Below are 23,342 nucleotides of genomic sequence, written 5' to 3'. Positions count from 1 at the left end.
AACCTGTGTATATGGAATGAGACACAGCACAGCATTACCTGAAGGCAAACTCTTGTTCAGAATATCTAAGACATTAGGCTCAAACCACTTTCCCTTATCTAGTTATTAGATTATAAAACCATTGTTTACTGTCTTTTCAAAACCTAATATACTAAAATAAACACATTTGCTATGTAAGTAGCAATAGAGAGCTATCAGAGACATGAATTTATTTGTAATAATCTATGACAATATGTACAACTCATTATCTAAATCCTCTTCATCAGAATATAGTGTTTACATAGCTTCTTTTATAGCCTGATTTAATGATTTCTGGAACCTACAATTCTGTAGTCAACTATATTTCTGATCTTGTCTCTATATCAAAAAATAAATAGAATTTGATTATAGATTGTGTAACTATGGAAAAGTCACATCACATTAACTTCTTTAAATAAAACTCTGTATTTTATATGATTGACTGTATGTTGCCTGGCCATACTTTCAGAATGTTTGGAAGGGAAATGATTTCCCTTTGACATTCTCTGGGTCATTCTCTCGGTTGGGCAGAAACCCAGATTTCTCAGGAGTTGTGTTTACAATTGAAACACACCTGCTACATATTGGGCACTATACATATATTACTTTATTTTGCACTCACAACGACCCTCTGAGATTATCTTCAAATTATAGATGTGAACAGGAAAAAGTATAAACGTTAAATAACTGGAAGTAGACTACACAGATTTGAATTGTCAGAGCTGGGATTCAAGCCCATGTTTCTCCTACTCCAGTTCTCCTTCTTTCTGTTATTTTTGCCTGTACCAAATGAAGGTGGTTATCAATACCAGAAAGATGAGATGCACAGGATTTTAACTGGTCAGTCTGAAGAAGACGTTCATTTCTTTACATCTTTCATTCGCCACCCCTTTATATGGAGTAAAGGTACCTTAAGGACCCCTGTGAATAATAATCTGCTTTATGAAGGAACAGAGCTGTTAATGTGGGGCTGATAGACTCATGAAGCTCACTTTGGTTAGGGTTGTCCTGAAAAAAATATCTGCCTACTCTATGTAGAGTCTGCTTTTTACTGTGAAAAACAAGACATGACAGGAATACACAATGCTTGGATGATTAAAGGCAGATGGTGAGTAAGGTGGCTCACAATTTAATAATCATAAAAATAAGACTTTCTGTTGCTTATTCCTTTAGTTTAACCCCATTTCATACCAAAAATGACACATTTTTTTCTCCTAAGGGGCTCTGGTTCTTTTCGCCCAGGCTGGAGTGCAGTGGCACCGTCTCGGCTCACTGCAACCTCTGCCACACGGGTTCAAGCGATTCTCCTGCCTCAGGCTCTGGACAGGCGTGCGTCACAAGCCCGACTAATTTTTTTGCATACTGTTTTTGCATTTTCAAGTAGAGATAGGGGTTTTACCATGTTAGGCAGGGTGGTCTCGAACTCCTGACCTCAGGCTGTCCGCCTCGGCCTCCCAAAGTGTTGGGATTATAGGTGGGAGCCACCACGCCCGGCCGGGGTTCCACTTCTTAAACATTATTTTCTACTTGTACTTTTTAAACTTTGTGGACCAGCAGAGGGAGCTGTAGGGTCACAAGCACTGTGTTCTTTCTAAAATGATCTAATAAGCACTGGATATGAAGCGCTTCTGGTTTCATTGCCAATGAAGAAAATACTGAGTCAACCCTCCTTGCCTATGTAGTGTTTATTTAAGGGATAAAAACACTCCTAGGAGGCTCTACTGGCCAATTATCAGAGGTAGAACAGCACATTATTTATACAGCACACACTGCAGTGGCTCCATGGGATCTGCTCTGGTCTATTGAGTAATTATATAATTACGGGAAAAAATATATTTATCTCAGAGATCAGAAGGGATTAAAACGCCTGTCTGAAAAGCTAAGAATGCTGATATAGATGCAAAGAATTCTTTGGTTTGGCCTTACAAGTAAAACATGGTACATGTGGTAATTCGACAATTAATTAATCTTAATAAAATGATATAAAGCTTTGACATTGCCAATGAGGCCCTGTGATATTTACTTTTTGGACAATTTTCATAGCTAATTTCAAAACATTTATATGTTAATTAAAATTGATTCACATAAAAAATTAAGACTATCAGGTGTTTCTCCTTTTTATCATGGTTCAGTTCTCACAAAATGTATCTTAATCCAAAAAAAAGTAAGTTTATGACATTTTATGTTAATCAAGAACAAACAGCTTAATGTAGCAATATGTTTAAATATCTGTAACTTGAAACCCATTTTGCCATTCTTTGAGGTTCTTTGAGGTCATAAAAGAGACTTCATTTTCATTTATTCAAATGAGTATTCACGTAGTACTTTTCTAAAAATTTGAAGGTAGACTAGAAGTTTTCATTATGTCTAGGACACATTTGTATGCCCAAGTAATTGTAAAAAAAATCAATTAATAATAATGAAATGACACTGCCTACCATCTTCTAAGAAAGGCTGAAAGAAAAAGTAATTCCATTATTATTTTTACTAAGTTTAGGATGAGTAAGACTGGTACAAAGGAGTATACAACATCAGATAGGCTAAAAATCTTTGGCAAATAACACTCTTCCATATTTCTTCATGGTAGAATTTACAGATGTGTTATTTAAAATCCAATTAAGTTTGTTAGTAGTAGAAAAAAGCATAAGCAAGATACTATAGGCATACATAACTGAGAAAGATTAAAAGAAAAGTATTTTGAAGAAAACTATTGTAAAAGTACTAATTAACTTATTGCACAAAGAGGGAATTACAACGAATAATGGTAGAGTTAGGAGGTTTGTTGGGGGGGGGGGTGCTGATTGACTTCGTTAACCATCAGGACTTAAAGCATAAACGAGTGCAGTGTACAAAATCACAGATCCGATGCTCTCTTCCTCCATTCCTCTGATTTTTACATATATTATTTCCTCAATAACATCAAAGACAGAAACAACTACTTCTTGCTTGCATTTTTAAAAAAGATGAACAGATGGAAGGAGAGAATTTCTCTTTCGGTCCCTTTTTTCTATTATAGAAGTTCAAAATCCTTGATTTATAGATAACTTTAGAGATATTAAGAACTGTTCTAAAAGATCCAGACTAATTCCCACAATCACAGAGTAAATTTCTTCAAGGCAAAAATCAACATAATAAGCTGTGGGACTAAATGTAAAACCTAAAGATAAAATAGTACATTATAAGTATATACTAAAAAATAAAATACATTTAAACTACTTTAAATTTTTTTATTTTTGCCATACAAAAATATGTTTTGAGACCTATTTTTACATAATGTGAGCATTATTATCCAGTGACAATTTTTGATACATAAAATACATTTTTCACAGAAGTACTGTAAGTTGAGGCAAAGCTTATCATCTCAAGATTGGCAATTGAAACCCAAAAGGAAACTCCAAAGTTTGAAGTAGGATGCTCAGACTTCAAAGTTTAACCTGAAATGGACATAGAGTAGTGCATAGAGTTAATAGTCAACAAGAATTTTAAAACCCTTTTGAAAAGTGGGATTCAAACCACTTTCCTGCCTTTTAAAATATGCATCACAATAGAAATAGTGCAATTATTTTCTTAATGACTGAATCATTCTTTTGATCATCTTTGCCCTACACAGTGATGATGTGTAAATTTCATGTGTTTCTGCCTCTGCTCATCAGGCAGCCAGCTCTCATATCTCCTGCAGCCATCTTATACTTTACTTCTACTTCCTACTTCCTTTTCATTTGTTCTTGGACTGCCATGGTGTAAGAGGACCAACTGGCTTTTAAGAAGTAAGTATTTAGTAATAGGCTGACTAATGGCCTCAGATTCAGAAGGCAAATGATAGCCATTTCAAGCTTTCAGAGGCTCTATCACAATTCTAGCTTCAGCTGTATTTGGAACTGAATTGCCTTGTGGGTATTATATGAATGAAAGCATGGGAGAATCTTTCCCTAAGATAGACTGTTGGAAGTCAATTAAAATAATTTTAAGTTTGGTTTTGAAAATAAGATGTGACAAATTTATATATAAAAAAGAATAAAATGATAGCTTTGGTATACCTACCAAGGATAATAAAAGTAGAACATAGCTTCCATTGGTAATTATACCGGAAAGGATGCAATGTAGAATACAGCTCATAAATTCAATGCTTATCACATAATTTTTATATTGTACACATAGCAATTTCCTGAAACTGCAACCTTTGAACATTCTTATCCTACTTGGTATTTTTTCTCTTAGTGAAAAATCCAAAACTGTAAACCTTTCTCAAAATTTGACCTAGGGTGTTTAGAATTTGGTAGTTAATTTGTTTAAAGTAACACAGATCTCAGAATGTTGCACAGAGTACAAGTTTAATAAATATTTGTATATTGTTTGACAGCATTGCTGGTATCTTTTACTGTCCCACAGAAAACACTCAACAGAAAGAGTGCAGCTAGTTCTGCCACAACTGAGGTGTTGGGTATTTTGTCACAACAACCTATTGAGAAAGGAATTAATAAAACTGTTCTTAAAATTATCTTGCAGATCAGGCTTCTTTTTGAAGTTCAGGCAAGAATATAAAGTTTTAGGAGGGAAAATGTTTAGACAAGTTTTATAAACCAGGACAAGTTTGTGAAGAATGTAATATTATCTTCAGTTTGCCCCACTAAGAATCAATTTCTCAATTTATCTTGACATTTTTATATTTTAACACATTTTAAGGGATTTCAACGGATCTATTTTGGACGATAATGTGATGAGTATTTTGGCATCTCAAAGTCATAGCTTCTACTTAGAAAGTCTAAATGCATGAAAGAAAAAGAAAGGTTGGTGCTAGAAGTTGTCCATTCTTGTAGAAATAAGAGCACTGGAAACAAGCAGATAAACTGAGGCAAATACAACCTATTATAGAAGAATTTTTAAAAACCAAGTCTGAATCAACTATTTTGTCCTTTAGCCCTGGCCCCAAATCTTCAAAACACTTACAAGAAATATGGCAACAGATCAAGCAATCTTCAAAATTATCCAAAAGTGCTCTGTTGTCTTGGGATATAATCCCAACTTTTGTGCACAGGACACAGGAGACCTTTGACAAGTCCCCTGCATCTGTTCAGTGTTTTCTCCTCCACAGGTCCTGTCCCCAGTCCACAGTGTTCAAAGTTCATGTGCCCATTCACATTCTGTGCCTTCAGGTCTGCCAAATCCTCTTTCTGGAATCCACCCCTGACACTTCTCTAGCAAAAATCTCACTCATCCCTCAACTTACAGATGCAGTTCATTTCTTCTGTACAGGAAGTGCCAGCCATTTCCTTCTCTGTGTTCTAATATCACTGTCCATATCAATCTCAGGGAACTTACAAGTATTTTTTACATAACTTTCTTTTTCATTTGACAACATTTTTCTTATAAACGGGGACTGTATTAGCTTATCCTGAACTAAAAGAGCCTAATAAATGACCTGGAAGACAGACAGTAAGCATTTTATTAGAGTCTAGAATGAAGGTGTGAGTCAGTGAAAGAATTTATAATTTTGTTCAATGTGGCTAAAACTAAGCCAAGATATGCTTATTTTTAAATCAGAAAGATTATTTACTCACTGACTCACCACTGACTAGGAGCCTTCTAAAATTCAAATAGAAGACAAATCAGAACGTTCCTGGAAGACAAATAGGACATGGGCCCTGCCCTCAAGGGCTCCGCAGTCTAGCTAGAAGGAATTACAGATATCACATATATAGGTATATAAAATGCATTCTCAGTCTCAAAGAAGCACAGCTAAAAGGATTTAGAACTGGGAGGAAGGCGTACAAAGAAACACCTCTATGTAAATAACACTGCAGAACAAAAGTATAGAGGCCAGAAACCACTTATTATTTTCATAGAACTGAATGCAGCTCAGCATTGCTGCAGCATGGATAAAAGGAGGCTGTGGCCAGAGGCGAGGCTGGACAGGAGTGAAAAGGCAAGGTCATAAAGAGCCCTGTACATCATTTCCAGGGACTTACTCTAAAGGAATTAGTGAACACTTGAAGGAATCTAAAACAAAAGAGTCAGATTTGTGTGGTCAGCTGCCTGGGAGAAGGGGAGAAACTGGAGAGAGACAAGATTAAAGGCAAGTATGGTTTGAGTACAAAATTGTTATTACATAAGGATCAATAACATGAGTTTAAAATACAAAAATTATTAAAAACAAAGGTACTAAGCATTTTGTAAAAACATTGGTATAAAAAGATCTTGTAAAAATTTTCCATCAAGTTATAAGGTTGCATGGACTCTGTATTTTAGTTAGGGCAAACAGGATAAATAGGCAAATGGAAAAAATGAGGCCTGTTGCTATTCTAACAAAACTTCACAGTACACCCTAAAAAAAGGCTCAGGTCATGATTTAGTTTTGTAAAAGGGAAGGACACTTAACACAGGGACCCTGCTCCTCTGTAATCCATACTTTCCTCCAAAATAAACTATCTTAGTTACCTTTCATAGTTTTCTATAAAAGCTAAATAATTATACAAAAGAACATTGTATATGTTGAAGCACTACACAACTATAAGGTATTATAAACATCTTTTTAAAAATCTTTAAGTAAAGCAAATAGTTAAGCGTCAAGAAGGCTACCAATCTATTATTAATTCCACATTTATAAAGGGATAATACAAATCTCATCTCAGAAAACATCAGGGAACGCTCCATTAGGCATAAAACGAAGGAGAGCAAGTCCATAAAAATGGCATCTGCTTATTCTAGTAATGAGGAATTGTTTTTACTTCCTGAAACTCCTATTAGCATTAGTATGAGTGGAGTGTGTACACCTTAGCAGACTGATAGCTCCTACATTAATGGACATGGTGTACACACATTTTTGCAAGGAGACAGATTTCTCCATTTTTAGCAACCACATGCTTATTCAAACATACATTTCGTAGAATACTGACTCAAATAGGAATTAAAATTATATTTGAGGGCTCCTCGGAGAAAAGGCAGATTCTAGGACTGGGACAAGAAAGCCTAGAGAATCTTGTAGTCCCAGAAAGTAAGGATATGCAAAAACAAACCAACACCTTGACATTCATGGAGTATGTCAATGGAACAGGAGTCAATGGAAAAAGTTCCCAATGGCCAAAACAGGAACTATTTCAGCAACAAAATAAGTAATATAGTATTGAGTTATAATCCAAAGTATAAAATAAATATCCACGTGTCTGTAATGATGAAAATAAATGAACAAATAAATCAATGGAGGAGGAGAAACAAATCTGTGCAGAAGAATTTCAAATGACTTATGTGTGTACAGGACACTTCTTTCAAGGAAGTAGAGTGCAGCTTCCCACTCTTTAAATGTGTACTACACACAGCGATTTCCTTCCAAAGAGTACAGTATGGAAAGGGAGTGAAAAAGGATAATTTTACAGTGAGGAATCTCCAAAACTACTACCTCAGCCAGGTGATCAAGGTCAAAATTAACAGCGATAAACCATATTGATAGTATGTGCCCCTCGTACCATGGGATGCAATGTTACTTTATCTTTGTCATCTTTCTTCCAAAAACCCACTACCCCAGTCTAATCATGACAAAAACATCAGACAATCCCGGTACAGGGATATTCTAGAAAATACCTAACCAGTATTCCTCAAAACGTTTAAGGTCATCAGAAACAAGGGACGTCTGAGAAATTGTCACAGCCCAGAGGAGCCTAAGGAGACACAAAACCACACATAATGTGGTATGCTGGATAGATTCCTGGAACAGAAAAAAAGACATTAGGAAAAAACTAGATAGATACAAAGAAAATATGGCCTTTAGTTAATAACAACGCATACACGTTGATAAGATGTGGATCTGTGTCCCTATCTAAATCTCACGTTCAATTGTAATCCCCAGTGTGGAGGTGGGGCTTGGTGGGAGGTGATTGGATCATAGGGGTGGATCCTTCATGAATGGGTTAGCGCCACCCCTCAGTGCTATTCTCTTGATAGTGAGTGAGTGAGTTATTGTGAGATCTGGTTGTTTAAAAGTGTGTAGCGCCTTCCCCTCCCTCTCTTCCTCCTACTTCAGCCATGGAAAGTGTTGGCTCCCACTTCACCTTCTGCCATACTGCAAGTTTTCCGAGGCCTCCCCAGAAGCCGAGCAGGTGCTAGCAAAAAGCTTCCTGTACAGCCTGTGAAACTATAAGCCAATTAAACCTCTTTTCTTTATAAATTACCCAGTCTCAGGTATTTATAGCAAAACAAGAACTGTCTTATACAACTATTGATTTACCAATTTTAACTGTGCCATACTAATATGATACATAAATAATAGGTAAAACTGGATATGGGGTATATGAAAACTCTCTGTACTATCTTCAAAACTTTTCTATAAATCCAAACCTGTTCTAAAATATAAAATCTAACTTTAAAACATGTGATTTCAGTTGGGAATTATTCTGTTTTAAAGGTAATATTATTAAGAAGAAAGACAAAGACGTGAAGCAGAAATTTTAAAATGGAATCAAATGAACGAAGACTTAAAATGCTTTGGAAAGTGATATTATCTGCATAGTCCCACTAATGAGACCTATTTAGTCTTTGCATGGCAGCAAAAGTCTTTGTGATGGTCCATGCAGAATTCAACTGTCCACATTACAGCATCATCATCAATGCTTCACAAGTTTGCATGAGCAGGAGGAATGAGCATGGTATAAGCCATGTATTCCACTTTTCCAAGACCTAGTCCATTTTACTCTCCAGACTTAGGTGTAAATATGACTGTCCCTTCTGTGATCTGAAAGTGGCCTTACCCTCCTGTCCAGTAAGCCTATGGCAAATTTCCTCCCATCCCCAGATGTCTTTGTCTAAATTCCCATTAAAGGACTTACCATGTTATGCTCTATCCACTTGTATGTTGCTTCCTCCAGACTGGTTTCCCACAGGGCCAGGGCTCTGCTTTTCACCTGTGTATCCACACCACTTTAATGCAGTGTTTCATACATGGCAAAGGCTCATATGTGATTGTGGCCGTGTGTTACTACTACTTACACAATTGAACGTTGCTATTTGCTTATTTGGGAAATATTTAAAGAAACTGATTCTTGATTCAGTTATTCAAACCAAATGCAAAAGTTTATCTTTTTCCCTGCTTCTCAAATAGAAAGCAATTTTAAAAGCTGTTATGTTAATTATACAGAGAAATATAAATTTAAAAGATTAATTAATTTTAAAATAGGTACATATATAGAGACAAATGAATGGAACCATATTGACAAATGGTGCTCTCCTTTTCAAATGTTTAAGTCACATCACATGAGATTAATTAAGTTACTGGACTCGATTATAAATTTGCAATTTGATTTATCTCAAAATCTTTTAGACCTTTTAACCTAATAATCCACGACAATGTCATAAAAGATGAAGTTCACTTATACTTGCTGGTATTTTCCTCTTCCTTCATTCTCTCTCAATGTTGACCTCCAAAAAAAAGACATCTTAGTGACTTGCAAGAAAGGTACATTCTCAAACTGCTTCTCTAACCTGACTCCACCCTCCACATCCAAAGATATGAGGAAAGATGAGCATAAAACTCAGTGGAAGAAATTAAAGAGAAGCAAAGGAAGTGGGTCTGGAAATAGGAGCTTACTTAGGTTAAAAAAAAAAAAAAAGAAAGCAAGACTTGTATATATTTAGAATGTTCCTTGTTATCTAGAAATCTGTCAAAATGTTTCTTGAGCTGCATACATAAGCCCCACCCTACACAGTAAGCAGACTGAGCCTGCACAAACAAACAAGCCAAGATTTAGAAAGGCAAATGTGATGAATACCTGAAGAACACCCACAGAGGGACAGGAGTGTTTATAAAAGGAACGTAGTGTGGTGGAGACGCCTGATGAGAAGCTAAGAGATCTTGCTGCCTTTTCTTCCTGCCTTCAATTTTCAATGTGCAACGGGTAATGAGAACAGGATATTACAGCTGGTCTATTCCTTTTGAGAGTTTTTTGAGTCATAATTATAAGGAGGTTTGAAATCAGGAAGAGTGAATTGGTCACATTCCAATATAGTCATGGTTAATTTACCTACGTTGCCTAAGTGTAGGCTGCATTTATATGGTGGGATGATTTCCTTCCATCCCTCTGGCAAGAAATATTTATTGCATAACCTGCTATAGCACCCCAAAATTCACCACCAGCTATCATTTTGTTTTTCAGCTTTTTTGAAATAAAAGATTTATTAATTTAAATATCAGTATCTCTTACAGGAATGTTATAATAGTCGGAAAATAAGGGGCATGGTGTCGGAGGACCGGAGCTAAGTGACATAAAGGAAAAGCCACATTTGTTTAAAAGAAAGCAAAATGTTGAAGATAAACCTCACACACCTACCTGAGGCTTGGTGCTAAATAAAAGTGGAATGAATATTGCAAGTGTGGTAATCCACATGGATTTTATATCTAGGCATCTTAAACCTGACTTTTCAATTCCCACTGGGATGAGAACAAAGCTATTTCATTCTCCTGGAAGTCCTTCCACCTCTCCTCTGTCTCTCTCAAAATCATTCCTTCATGCTGCAGGGTGAAGCAGAGACAGAGGAGGAGTATTCACCACTCTCAATTCAGGGCTCAAATCATTATTCAGAGTAGTTCCACATATTGTGTGCCTGATCTAAGCATGTTCTTTACACGTTATGTTTCATTCAGTCCCTACAGCAATCCTGTGTGGTAAGCAACACTTTCATTTTCCCCATGAGAGAAGCGAGACAGGCTAACCCTGTGAAAGTTGCAGATACTATGATGAAATCACTTTTTTGTCAGGCCCAAACACACTAAAGCAAAAAGCCAAAAGGAGGAGTTCATGCTGGCAAGGCTGAGATAAAGACTGCCTCAAGGACTTGCTAAAATAACCCCACAAGAAATTCTTTCTTTAGGACTACTGCAATTCAGATAAGATGTTCTCAAAATAACACCGGTTCAGTAATGGCCTCTGCAGCCGTTACTGGACAGGTATGTCCGGCAATGTAATTAAATTGTCATTTAATTATAGTGGCAATTAATTGATGCCAAATCTGGCTCTGAGTGTCTGAAACCAATAAACTCTGTTTCCAAGCAGCTTACATGAACTTGCCCCTGTGCCAGTAAAACTTCCCTTTACACTTCCTGCTGCAGATGTATATGTGGCTTGCCTTAACTGTGTGGCTTGGGTCATTATCTTCATTTCTACTTCCCAGATACATCCAACATATTTGAATGTATTTTCTTTGTTGTTGTTTTCCGGGGTGAACAACCCATTGATTTTCTGAAGGTTGCACAGCTAATAAGTGGTGGCATTAAGGTTGAAACCATGATAGCTTGTCCACCAAAGTCCATGTCTTTTCATATTGAGTTCCAGGAAATCACCATGATCAACAGTTTTCCCTGATTGGAAGATCATGCTTCAGTTAGTGATCTGAAGTATGTCTTAACCTTGCTATTCTTGCCACTTTCATCTTCCACCCTCCAAAATCCAAGTTAGGCTTCTTATTGGGCCAGGTTGATTTGCTCTCTGATTTATTCTGTATTTGTATTTATTGCTTTATTATGAGAAGAGGTTGAAAAAAAAATCACGATCATAGCCATCCTTGGAGAAAAAAAAAAAAAAAAAAAGCTTAAGTGTTAAAATTCTGTGAGCATTCAAAGGTATTTTTGACATATCAGAAGTCGTCTTTTTGACATAGAAGAAAACTGTCTAGACACTGAAGTCTTTACAAGAAATTATGAAGAATGGGAGGAAAAAGATGTTTTACAGAAATAAATGAAAAATCTGACTGGCTATGCATTAAGAATGGTAATGCAATACTAATAGGCCCTGCTGTACAAAGTCATTTTTAAGTCAGCTGCTTTGTTTAATGTTCAAATTTCCATTTAAATCAATAGCACTTTGCTTTCTTCAGTAGAAGGCATTTGCATTCCAGTAAAACACACACACACACAATGGGGATAGAAATGAGTCAGCCACTTCCTATCTAACATTCAAATCCACTTTTCTGAAAACATAATTCAAGCAGTCCAACGATAATTTAATTGGCTGTTCTGTAAATTACAGGGCTGACCACCGTATAAACACCAGAGAAATGTACATGGGTATTAGTCATTAGCTGTCATTTTTCTGATAATCTGAACTTTCCATGTGTATAATCATGAAACACTATATTACACAAGGTAATGAAAAAGTCTGTTTTCTATGCAAACTTCAACTTCTGTCATTTTTATGCACAATATATATCGTAAGTTTATGACTCATGGTTAGCACAAGGTATCTGAAATACAACAATGTATCTAATAGGAGTGCTGATGATAACCTCTGATGAAGGGATGGAACCCTGATATAATAAGTCTATTTGATAAACGGTTAAATGGTGGCAACAAGGGGATCAATATGAATTAGAGGGGGATATGTGGACTGCTGCAGGGCTCTCTTTTAGCTGTGTTTTGTTTCATATGTTTGTTATGGATCAGATAAAAATAACAAAATAGGTTTATCTTATCTGTGATGGCACACAATTGAGATAGTTGAAAATAGAATGAATAACAGAATCAGGATACAAAATATAACATGCCGATGTAACAGTCTGTCTCCAACAATAGGCAATTCAGTTGGGATGACAGTACTGTATTGTTTTTGATATAAACTAATTTAAGACATCAATATGGGGAATACATGGTGAATAATATGGAAAGCTGTACCTGTAAAATACTTGGACATTTTGATTTTAGAGTCATCTCACTGTTTGCCAACAATGTGTAATGCTGCCACAAAAAGCTGCTAAGATTTTTGGTTGCATTAATAGAATTAAAGTATCTGGGTTGAAGGAGGTTTCAGGCAAAATTGAAGTCTCCACAAGTTTCTGATCAGAACACATCTTAACCATTAGGTTCATTTTGAATAATGGACTTCTAGAATGATATAGGCAAAATGGAGCTTATTAGAAGATCAAGAATGAAGGCAAAATAACTAAATAACAGGTATAATTGACATCAAGATATTTCAACCTGGAAAAAGAACATTTAGTATGAGACAAAGACCTAATAGATATCTTGAAATATTTAGATATCGGTCAGTTAAAAATTCACAAATGGCAACAAGATGTAGAAGAAGAATCTATGAGTACAAATTCCTTTTTTTGTTTTAGAAATTTTTTTAGAGACTGGGTCTCACTATGTTGCCCAGGCTGGCATGCAGTGGCTATTCACAGGCATGATCATAGTGCACTATAGCCTCCAACTCCTGGGCTCAAGCCATCCTCCTACCTCAGCCTCCCAAGTAGCTGAGACTACAGGCATGTACTACTATGCCCTCAGTAAATCTTTTTACTCTCAATAATTGCATGTTCCCTTCCACTGAAATTTGAAGAAGTATACGTTTCAGAGCAATTGTATCATTATATTTAAGATCTTCAAAACATTTCCTTTGCTCATTCATCTTTCTTATAACCGAAGCCTTTTAAAATGCTCACAACATGCCATATGTTACTACTGCTTCATGTTGTCTTAAAATACTTATTTTAGCTCTTAGGGACCAGTAAACCAAATAAAATATGTGCATTTAGCTTTCTCTTTTCTTTTATCATAAGCAGGGCCTTCCAAAGGTATTTACTGGTTATAAATGAGAACCTACATGACTTGTGATAATACCCTGATATCCTCTTGAAACAATTACTGTGCTTTCTCAAGGCATTAACTTATGACCACAAATGATTATCATTAAATGAGTATCTTGGGGGGACTTGACAATATAAGGCTTTATGCAAAAATGTGTAATAGGACTAACTTCCCTAAATGTCAGGATCCCACATTCTTTTGATATTTGAAATTAAATATAATGAACATCATGGGCCCTTGAGACTTTCAGTTTAAGATTTTCCTTTAAAAATAATACTATTATTCTCTGAGGACATGAGAATGGTATTACTTTATTTAGTTTAAGCAAACCTAAAATAGAGCAGAGGAAATCATTAAATGAGTGAACATATATTTTTCCTTGTTGCCCATTCATGCCAAAACTTATGTGTCTTGAAAGTACAAAATCACTTACAATGGGGAAAATATCTTTAAAGTGATTAAACTTATCTTCAGAGAGAAATGCCTAGTAGTCTCAATAATTACCCTGGAATAAACTACAATGCTGATGATTGTATTCTGTACTGCAGTCTTATGAACAAGCAAACACGGTGTTTTATAGCTGCATGAGGAAGGAAGTTTACTGAAAGTAGCTATTAATGTGTCCATTTATATCCTGCCTCCCTGAATAGGCTCCAAATCTAGAGCAAATACAGAGTGGGAAATTTCACTCCCAATTTAGCCCTCTCTCCAAACTCCAGAGGAAGCTGCTCAGCTGGCCTCTCATGCAGTTGAAACTGAGCTGGATAAAGTGAGCATGATCAACCACTGGGCCCACAGCCCAAGCACCAGACTGGAAAAAACATGAGAGAGTAGACTGGACAGACTCTACCTCAAATCAGGGCCATTTCAGTGTGAGAAATAAGAGATGCTTTCCCTGGAACTGATATTGGTCAAGATACTGATGGGTCTTCTTTTACTAGTTCCAATTCCAGGGAAAATTCCAGAATCTGAACTAGATCCTTAGTTGTTGTTTCAGTAGGAGTGACATGTACAGTGAATAGCTGTTTGATTGAGATTCTCAGAGCTGCTCCTGACACAAGACAATGAGGCAACGCTTCATACTCAGTCTCCCTGAAATTCAAGTTATTCTGCTTTGCTTTAGCCAAGAGGAAAATGGTAATCATCTGCCAACACTGGCAAGAGTAATTAGGGCTGCTGGAAAAATCTCTTTAAGGAAGTATGCGAATAAGGGTAAAAAAAAAAAATCTTTGTCATTATTTTGGAAACTCTGAATTTCTAGACTGAAATTCTGAGATCCCTAGTTATTTCTTATTCAACCCCATATTTTACTCTTGATGAAACTAAGTTTTAAGTAGATAAGGTATCTTACTGAACATCACACTGCTAAGTTGCAGAGCTGAGACTAGATCTAGCTTATCATCAAATGTGTGGTCTTAGAGAACAGATGGCCAACCAGCCATGATTCAGCACTCATGACAACCCGAAACAGTACCTGAACAGTACCTTTTATGATGGGTGGTGTGTACACACTCTGCTTCCTTTGCTTAGGGGATGCATTCTGAGACTGTGGAGAAAGAGAAAAAAGTAAAAGCCTTAGATTTGCATACAAAATACGATGCCATCAGACCTGTGAGGGAAATAAATACTGTGCCATGTTACGAAAAGCTTTCTGATTTCTCCCTGTCATGAAATAGAATCTAATTAATGAGAAATTATATACAGGTTAGTGATATCACAGACTTAAGAGATATATTAAGTCTACTTAATCATAAGATTCCTCATTCACTGCAGCCTTGAAATCATTTTACTTTCCTACCTAATAACATTAATTTATTTTTAAAAAGAAAGAGAAAAAGAGACACCAATCCTTTTCATTTGAGAGAAAAACAGTCTGAGTTCTATGATAAAGTATATTCCAACACAGGGAATAATAGTATCTGTTCGTGGGGTTACTGAGTGATTCAAGGGGGACAATGAGGATCCTTGGAAAGTAAGAGCAGTCTATAGCCATCTTGAATTGACATGTTCAACTATTACCTCCAGTTACTTGAAATTATAACGTTGAGGTAACATTCTTCATATGTTTAAAAGATAAGTCCTTTCCTAAGAAAACTGCTATGTGACGCTCTTACCTAAGCATTATTGGATCGGGATAAAGTTATTGAAGAAGAGATTCTGCATTTCAAAATGACAAAAATAAGAACTTATTTCAGGATCAAAATACAGATAAGGATACAGAGCTCTATATAATGGATATACATATTATTCATTTAATAAATTATATGGTCTAACCCCCAATTGGAAAATGCCAAAGACTCCATTTTAATAGCATGTTGATTTATGTTTTAATGTGGCAAGGGTACAGGTCTTAATCAATGAGTTTTCGCATCTGGGGCAATTACTTTTGCTTTGAAAAGCTCAAGTGTAAATAGTTACAACACACTTTTTGAAGATTGTTCCAGGCTTGCTATGCACATTAGGAAGAACATAATGTACAAGGTTTGAAAGAAACTAGAAACTGTTTTACAAAGTTGTAAACAGAGCTTGAGGCATCTTTCCTTGTGCCTACTAAAGATTAACTGCCCTCAAAGGTATCATCAAGATGTTGTTTATCTGATGCAGAAGCAATCAACTGAAAACTAAAACTTTCAACAAAACAGTTACCAAATCCATATCAGATGAGCAAATAGTATAAGCAAATTTCTCCAGAATAGAGTTTTGTGATACCCACATACTATGCACAAGTATAGACAGGGTGACTCTACATTAATGTTAAATGTGTGGATGATTGACATTTCTGGGGCACTTATACTGTTTCAGTCACATCTGGCTGGTTTTGAGAAGCAATCACTTCAGGAATTTTTAATGTTTACTTCCACACACATATTTAAAGATCAAATAGAAAATCAACTCTACAGAAATTTTTTGTTGTTGTTGTTTAGTAACACAGTGTAAACTTACTAATAAAAACTACTTTGTATTTATGTAAGAGTTTAGTTTTCAAAGCATTTCCACTTTCACTATCTCACAAAATTTTCAGAAAAGTCTTGTGATACATTATTTGATATTTTGCCCATTCTACATTTTTCTCTTTAAGTATTGCTGTATGCCTACTCCTGCGATCAAGGGAATTGATTAGTAACTCTGTACAGCATCCTATTCAATATTCATTTCATTTCTGGGAACTAGTTTATTCACTTTGTGTTTCATACATTCTTTGTTATATACTCTCCTAACCTCTCCTGGTTCCTATTTTCTATATAAACTCCTACACATGTACGTGGGGGGAATAGTGAGTGACAGTGTTCAGACAGCCTGCTGAATTTAAATCTGAGTACATTTCTAGGTGAACCCCTTGGATCTGGTTACTCAGGCTTTGGAGGACTTCAGTCCCCCTAGACTCTGGCCTCAGACTTTTGGTTCCACATACCAGAAGACCCTTTAAGAGGTGTCATCCCTCCACCCTCATCTCCTTGCTCTGGGATTCCAACATCACGTGGCTTAGCCTGTGGTATGTATATATAATCACTCAATAAATTGAAGTTGTCAATACCATATTTTGCCATTAAAAGTGATGTTTTATTTTAAAAGTTTTTTCAGGGGTTAGCATTACATAGTAGAGAATAAAGGTAACCGAGAGGCAGAGATTTTAATGACACTGTATTACTGTTTATTCAGTCAGAAGGAGCAATCTAAAGTTTTATTACAGTTGTATCATATTATTTATATCACATCAAATCGAGCAAATTTTTGCATTTTAATTGATTTGAACACATTTATACAAAAATATTTTTAAAAACTTACTTCCCCTTGTGTGTTGGGCACCCTCTTGTCATCTATTTCTGTAAGAGAAATAGGTATAATGTATTAGGCATGTAATATTCTTTCTTGTAATGCATATATTAACATTTTCAACAACACAGATAAAAATGTTTTAATAATTGCCTTATACAGAAACTATAGCTTACAGCTAGGAAGGAGAGGAGGACAGAGGTGAGTGGTTTCCTTCTGATATAACCTTCTCCCAAAGGTTTCAAAAAGGTATAGAAAAAGCTTTCTTCTTGACATCCCAGATTTCTCACCTTTCAGCAGTTTAGAAAGGGGGCCAGGGAAGTGACTCTTGGAACAAAGTTAGGTGTCATCAGCCTTACACTTAAGGTGTCAGCAACCTTCTCTCCTCATTGATTGTGCTGCTGCTGCTGCTGCTATCCATTAATGAGAGTCTTTGTCAAATTTCCTCAAGTTTGTCACTACCCAAATCAAATCTCCTTTTCCACTCAGTCCAATCACTATGACTACAAGGAAGGCAGTACCCTCTCTAGATATGTATCTGGAAAGAACTAATTGCTCCATCAAATATTTCTTATGACAGTGCTTGGGTGGCTTCTTATGATTGTGCTGTGTATGAAGGGTTGTGCGGAGTGGTGAGGTGGAGGAAGAGATGCTTACACATGCCCCTTCCACAGCAGGAAGATGTTCTGGGCTGGGTTTCTTTTTCACTTTGTCACCTACATTGTATGGCATCTGCCTCTTGACCTAGTTCCCCTTTCCTGATCCTTATGCTAGGCCCAAGGCTCAAAGACTAACCCCATGATCCAAAAACTGAATGAGAAGTTCATCAAAGAATATCTGCTTAAAGACAATGATGTAGATCTGTATTGACATGAAAATATATGCCATGTAAGTGAAAAATATTTCAAAACTAAATGAATGGTATTTTTATTTAATAAAGGATAGATATATGTAGATAGAGTGATACATATATGCATAGAAGACTACCCAATATGTTAACTGTAGTTATCCTGAGGTGACTGAATAACATATTCTGTTTTATCCCTAACTGTACTGCTTTTCTTTTTATAATGAGCATGTATTACTTTTATAACAAAAAGCAGTATATATGTATATATGTGGATATATATACACACAAATATATACATATATGTAGTATAATTTCTCTATAAATCCAACCATGCATGAAGTTGGTATTTCATATAGTAAGAGAACAAACTGACTAAACAGCTAGAATGGGAATAGTATATGGAACCATTGTTTATTCTAATCTGATATCTTGGTTACTAAATGTTAAAAAGTTATGGAAACTTCTGATAAATTGTACTTTCTTTATATAAGGGAGGACAGACAGTTTAGTGTGGCAATCACAAGTGTCTGATGCAATAACTGTAAGTATGTGGGGCATTTTCAGGCAGCTATGAATATATTAAATTGAACAATCCTGTCTGCAACATTTTTTTGCTATCACAAAATATCAAATATGATCCACTGTAACAATGTGGTACTGTGATCCATTGGATTATTAAATACCAGTGGGGTTTCTTAATATTTTGCTTTTGATTAGGAATTTACAAAATCCAACCCAGGACCTATAACTTTATGTTTTAGAAACATAATGGGATCTGATCATTCAGATTTTTACTTTTCCTACTGTCTCACTACAACACCCACTAAACCAGTGTTTTCCCAAGGCAACTATGAGGGCTTCACTTATTAAATATTTCAATGAAAAAACGTTTGTTCTGTTGTTGCTGTTGAGTTATGCTTATTAAATTATCTATGTTGCGAAGGCAAGGATTAAAAAAATCAGTCTTATATTCTTGTCTTGAAATTGAAAAGTGAAAATTAAATAACTCACTTTTCAGGTAACATTGACTCAGACAAAAGTACAAGGGAAGCCAACAACAGATCATAGTTTTCTTGAGATTCACTGATTTAAATGTATTTCTATTTTTCTTAATAGATTGTTACTAAATTGGGGAGGTTAATGTTTTCTGCTTCCCAAGAAGCTCATATAGACACACATGCATGCACACACACACCGTGCACATCAGCACATGCAATGGGACCACAGACCACCACAAATACAGTTTCTCTCTAATTTGTACCAAGAAGGTTATAACCAAAGGAGAAGACTCCCAAAATATATGCAAGTCTTGCCAGCTCTTTACATAAAAACATAAAAATGTCCTCAATAATATCTCCTTTCTTTTTCCTCAGGGCCTCAAATTCTGACCCCATTGGCAGTCTCAGAAGTCTTTAGGAAACTGGATAGCACATGAAACATAAGAATATACCCCTGTCTTCAAATATTGTTTAGCTCTCTCATCAAACCAGAAAAAAAAATACTATTTTGGAGTAGGGTTGAACAAAATCAGTTTGTTAGCAGATTATCCATTATCAAAAAATATAAATTTTCTGAAAGAGGCTTTTGTAGCTACTCCAGCCATATCTTGTCTATATTTCTCCATTTCTCAAGGACCACTTAGTCTGAAAGAAGAAATTTCTTGGTTTGGAAGGAAAATGTAAAACTCATTTAAGTAAAACATTTTAAGAAATGTTGTCATCATTAAAGATGAAGATAGAAACAGAAATTTCTGTTTTGAGTATTGATTAGTTAGAATACTCTTAGGATATTTAAATTCATGAAAGGAACAGGACAATGAGAATGCATGTGGATACACACATAAACTATAAACACCCAGCGTCTCCTTGTCTTAGTCAATGATATCTCATTCAATTTTGGAAAACTAGTTGTAATAAAAAATTAAGTGCCTACAAAAATGAAGTGTAAGAGCAAAGGAAACACGAAGAACATTGTCAAAAAAACAAGGAAAAGTCAACTATAATAGAATGAGAACTGTAAGTACTAAGAAATGGGCAGAATGCACAGACAGAACACTAAGGAAAACCTAAAGAGCCATGGTTGAGGCTGGCAGAAAAATCTGTCTTGGAGAAAGCACTGGAGAGCATACATGATATCTAATACTGTTTCTTCCATTTGTCTGTCATGACCACACTTAAGCCAAGTAAAATTCCTGAAATACAGAGTTTTCCTCATGTGTGAAATGGAAAAGAGGAGGAATAATAATTCTGACTCTGCCTTCCTCGTTTTCTCATAGTTTGTTTTGAGGAATAAAAAAATGAAAAAATGAGAGCACAATTTCCCACTCCTTAAGTACAGACTATAACTTCCTTCCAAAGAGTGCAGTATGGAAAAGGAGCAGGAGGAAATGAGTCTCTTTATGGTGGGGAAACTTAATTCTGCCAGGTGACCAAGGTCAACACAAGTCATAATTTGTGTTGATCCCTTGATACGATGCTATGAAGGTGGGACTTTATATCAATGATCCTCCTCCTCAAACCACTTAAGCCCAGTCTAGTCATGAGAAAAGCATCAGATAAATTCCAAGACAAGGGCATTGTACAAGATTGCTGACCAGTACTCTTCAAAACTGTCAAGGTCATGAAAAACAAGAAAAGTCTGAGAAATTGTCATAGCCAAGAGGAGCCTAAGGAGACATGATAATTACATGTAATGAGGTACCCTAGATGGGATTCTGGAACAGAAAAAAGGGCATTATAAAATTGTCTCAATAAACTATGGATTTCAATTAATAAAAAATACCTCATTATTGGGTTATTAATTGTAACAAATAGTAATGACTTAGAATATTAAGAATAGGAAAACTATGTGTGAGGAAGGTGCTACATGGGACTCAATGTGCCCTCTGTTTAATTTTTCTGTAAATCTAAAACTCTTTAAAAATTAAGCCCATTAATAAAAACATGAAAAATAAAAAAATCACTAAATACAAATAAGTAACCCTAAGAGTACATTTTTTTCTTACTGTCAGAATTCTGTGTGTATTTTGAAGAGCAACAGAGAGTGATGATTAGAAAGTAGGCAATGTAACTAAAAACAAGGTCATGAAAATATCATTTTAAATTATTACATAGGGCCAATTAAACAGATACAAGGAAAGGCAAGAGTGAGCTTACGAAGAGAATATTTCAAAGTTTAGTTGAAGTTGTTGAAAGCTGATGCAAGTAAAAATGTGTTAGAGGAAAAAATGAGGAGTTAAACAATTTTCAAATAAGTCCATAATAATGGGAGCACTTTTCCTTGATTTATTTACTGACTGAATGTGGGGAGATAATGGAACAAAGTATAAAATAAAATACCACTAGTATCTGTTTGATTATACATATCCCCCAGCTTGCTGCTTCTGTGCATTTATCCCCCATATCCAGAAAACTCCTGCCTTCATACCAAATACTACTATCCCTCAGAGTTCTGTTCAAATGGCATTTCCTCTGAGAAATCTTTCCCAATTCATGTCTCCCCTATGCTCAACTGGAACTCATCTCTTCCCCAACCAACACCCACAGCACTTCCTTTACTCCTGTCTCATAGAACTCATCACCATATACCCTATATCATGTCCATTAGTGTTTTTATCTCCCCAGGCAACCTGTAAAAGAATGAGGATTATCCTCCATGTTTGACTTTTCCACACCTCTAAGCACAATAGCAAAGCTGGCACACAATAACAACCTGTCAAATAAATTTATCTCAATGCCTGTGTTTCATAAAACCAGACCATCTGTTTGCTGTTTCTCTGTATTCCAAATTACAATAGTAGTGCAATTATTTGCTCACAGTAGGTGCTAAATAAATACTTTTAACAATTTTTAAGTGTTCAGTTTGCAAACTTTTTAAGGCAGAATCACTTCCATTTTTAAAAATCATTTTACTAGGTTCAAATGCTACAGACACTCAAATTCTTATAAATATTGCCTAAGTAGCTCAAAGGGAATCTTAGAGGAAAAATAAGGATGTATGAATTCCCTCTGTTGGTTTCTAGAGATTGGGAAGATATCTATTTCAAGGACAATATGTATAAGACAAATTAAAAATAAGTGGTAGGCAAGGTCAAATCAGATATATAATTTTATAGAAACTAGCCTTAGACAATAACTAAAACCATGGAAATGAATAATTTATTCAGGATATTGGCTGCTAAAGAGCACTGACCCATATATAGAATGCTTTGGTAAGAAGAGACTCAGTTTCTTAGACTAAACTCCAAAGATACAGACTTTTGATGAATTTAGATAACAGAGGGTCACTTGAGTCTTCATTTTAGGCAGCTATTTTGGAAATGTGAGGGAAAAAGTCAGTTTAGTGGAAATTGGAGGACTTCCAATAGAAACAGTCTTGTAAGTTCATGCTTTGAAGACTCTTCTGCTCAAAAGCAATAGCAATGGCAGATTAAATACAAAAAGAGATGACTAAAAAGATAAAGCCACAGTTGAAAATTAGTTAAACATCTCCAAGGACCATAAATACAAGAAAAGCAAAATGCAATAAGCAGGTTGGAAACCATGGGCCTGAAAGTCTTTAGATCCAGAAGTTGACCAAGGCAACTAGAACTTCTAATCTCTCAGCTGAACTGACTTTGTGTGAAAGAAGTGACAAAGGCCAGACTTGCTGCCTGGAAGTGGAAGCAGGGATCTCTCATCTGTGTTGAGAAAAGGCACTGATCTGTGTATTCAGTGAGATGGGAGAAAGTGGACATCTTAGAACAAGCCACCACAAGCTAGGTAATTGCCTCTGCTTTACTTCTAGTATCATCATAAAACAGGAGTCCTTGATGTCCCACTTACGACCTCATTCCAGATGAAAAGTATATATAGTACTGAATACAGAAAGACTCAAGAACATTAACAAGGAAGAATGAGCATAAAGGAGAGAAAATTTCCACTCACAAGGAGTTGAAAATTAAAATTTCGAGACATAAGAAGAAAAGGAAAATTATTTTTTAGGAATACTGCTTAAAAAGCAAGAGGAATATGAATTCTTCCAGGTGAAATGAAAACATCAGAGCAATCTGAAAACATCAGGGCAGTTTTAAAATGTCTCTAAAATGTATATATTTTGGACTTACAAAGAGATGAAGAAGAAAGCATAATTTCTCAT

General features: G+C 35.6%; 1 protein-coding gene across 1 annotated transcript in view; it reads right to left on the bottom strand.

The window, feature by feature from the left end:
• PPP1R1C (protein phosphatase 1 regulatory inhibitor subunit 1C) overlaps positions 1 to 23,342 on the bottom strand; it is a 143,109-nt gene that overhangs the window by 55,111 nt on the left and 64,656 nt on the right. Inside the window, exons 3-4 of the mRNA XM_077957298.1 lie at positions 17,369 to 17,406; positions 15,068 to 15,128 (exon numbers count right to left, since the gene is read on the bottom strand). Coding sequence (XP_077813424.1) covers positions 15,068 to 15,128; positions 17,369 to 17,406 — 99 coding nt within the window. The remainder of the gene's footprint in view (positions 1 to 15,067; positions 15,129 to 17,368; positions 17,407 to 23,342) is intronic.

Source organism: Macaca mulatta, chromosome 12, assembly GCF_049350105.2.
Source record: "Macaca mulatta isolate MMU2019108-1 chromosome 12, T2T-MMU8v2.0, whole genome shotgun sequence".
NCBI classification, from domain to species: domain Eukaryota; kingdom Metazoa; phylum Chordata; class Mammalia; order Primates; family Cercopithecidae; genus Macaca; species Macaca mulatta.
This window is presented reverse-complemented; position numbering and strand designations above follow the sequence as displayed.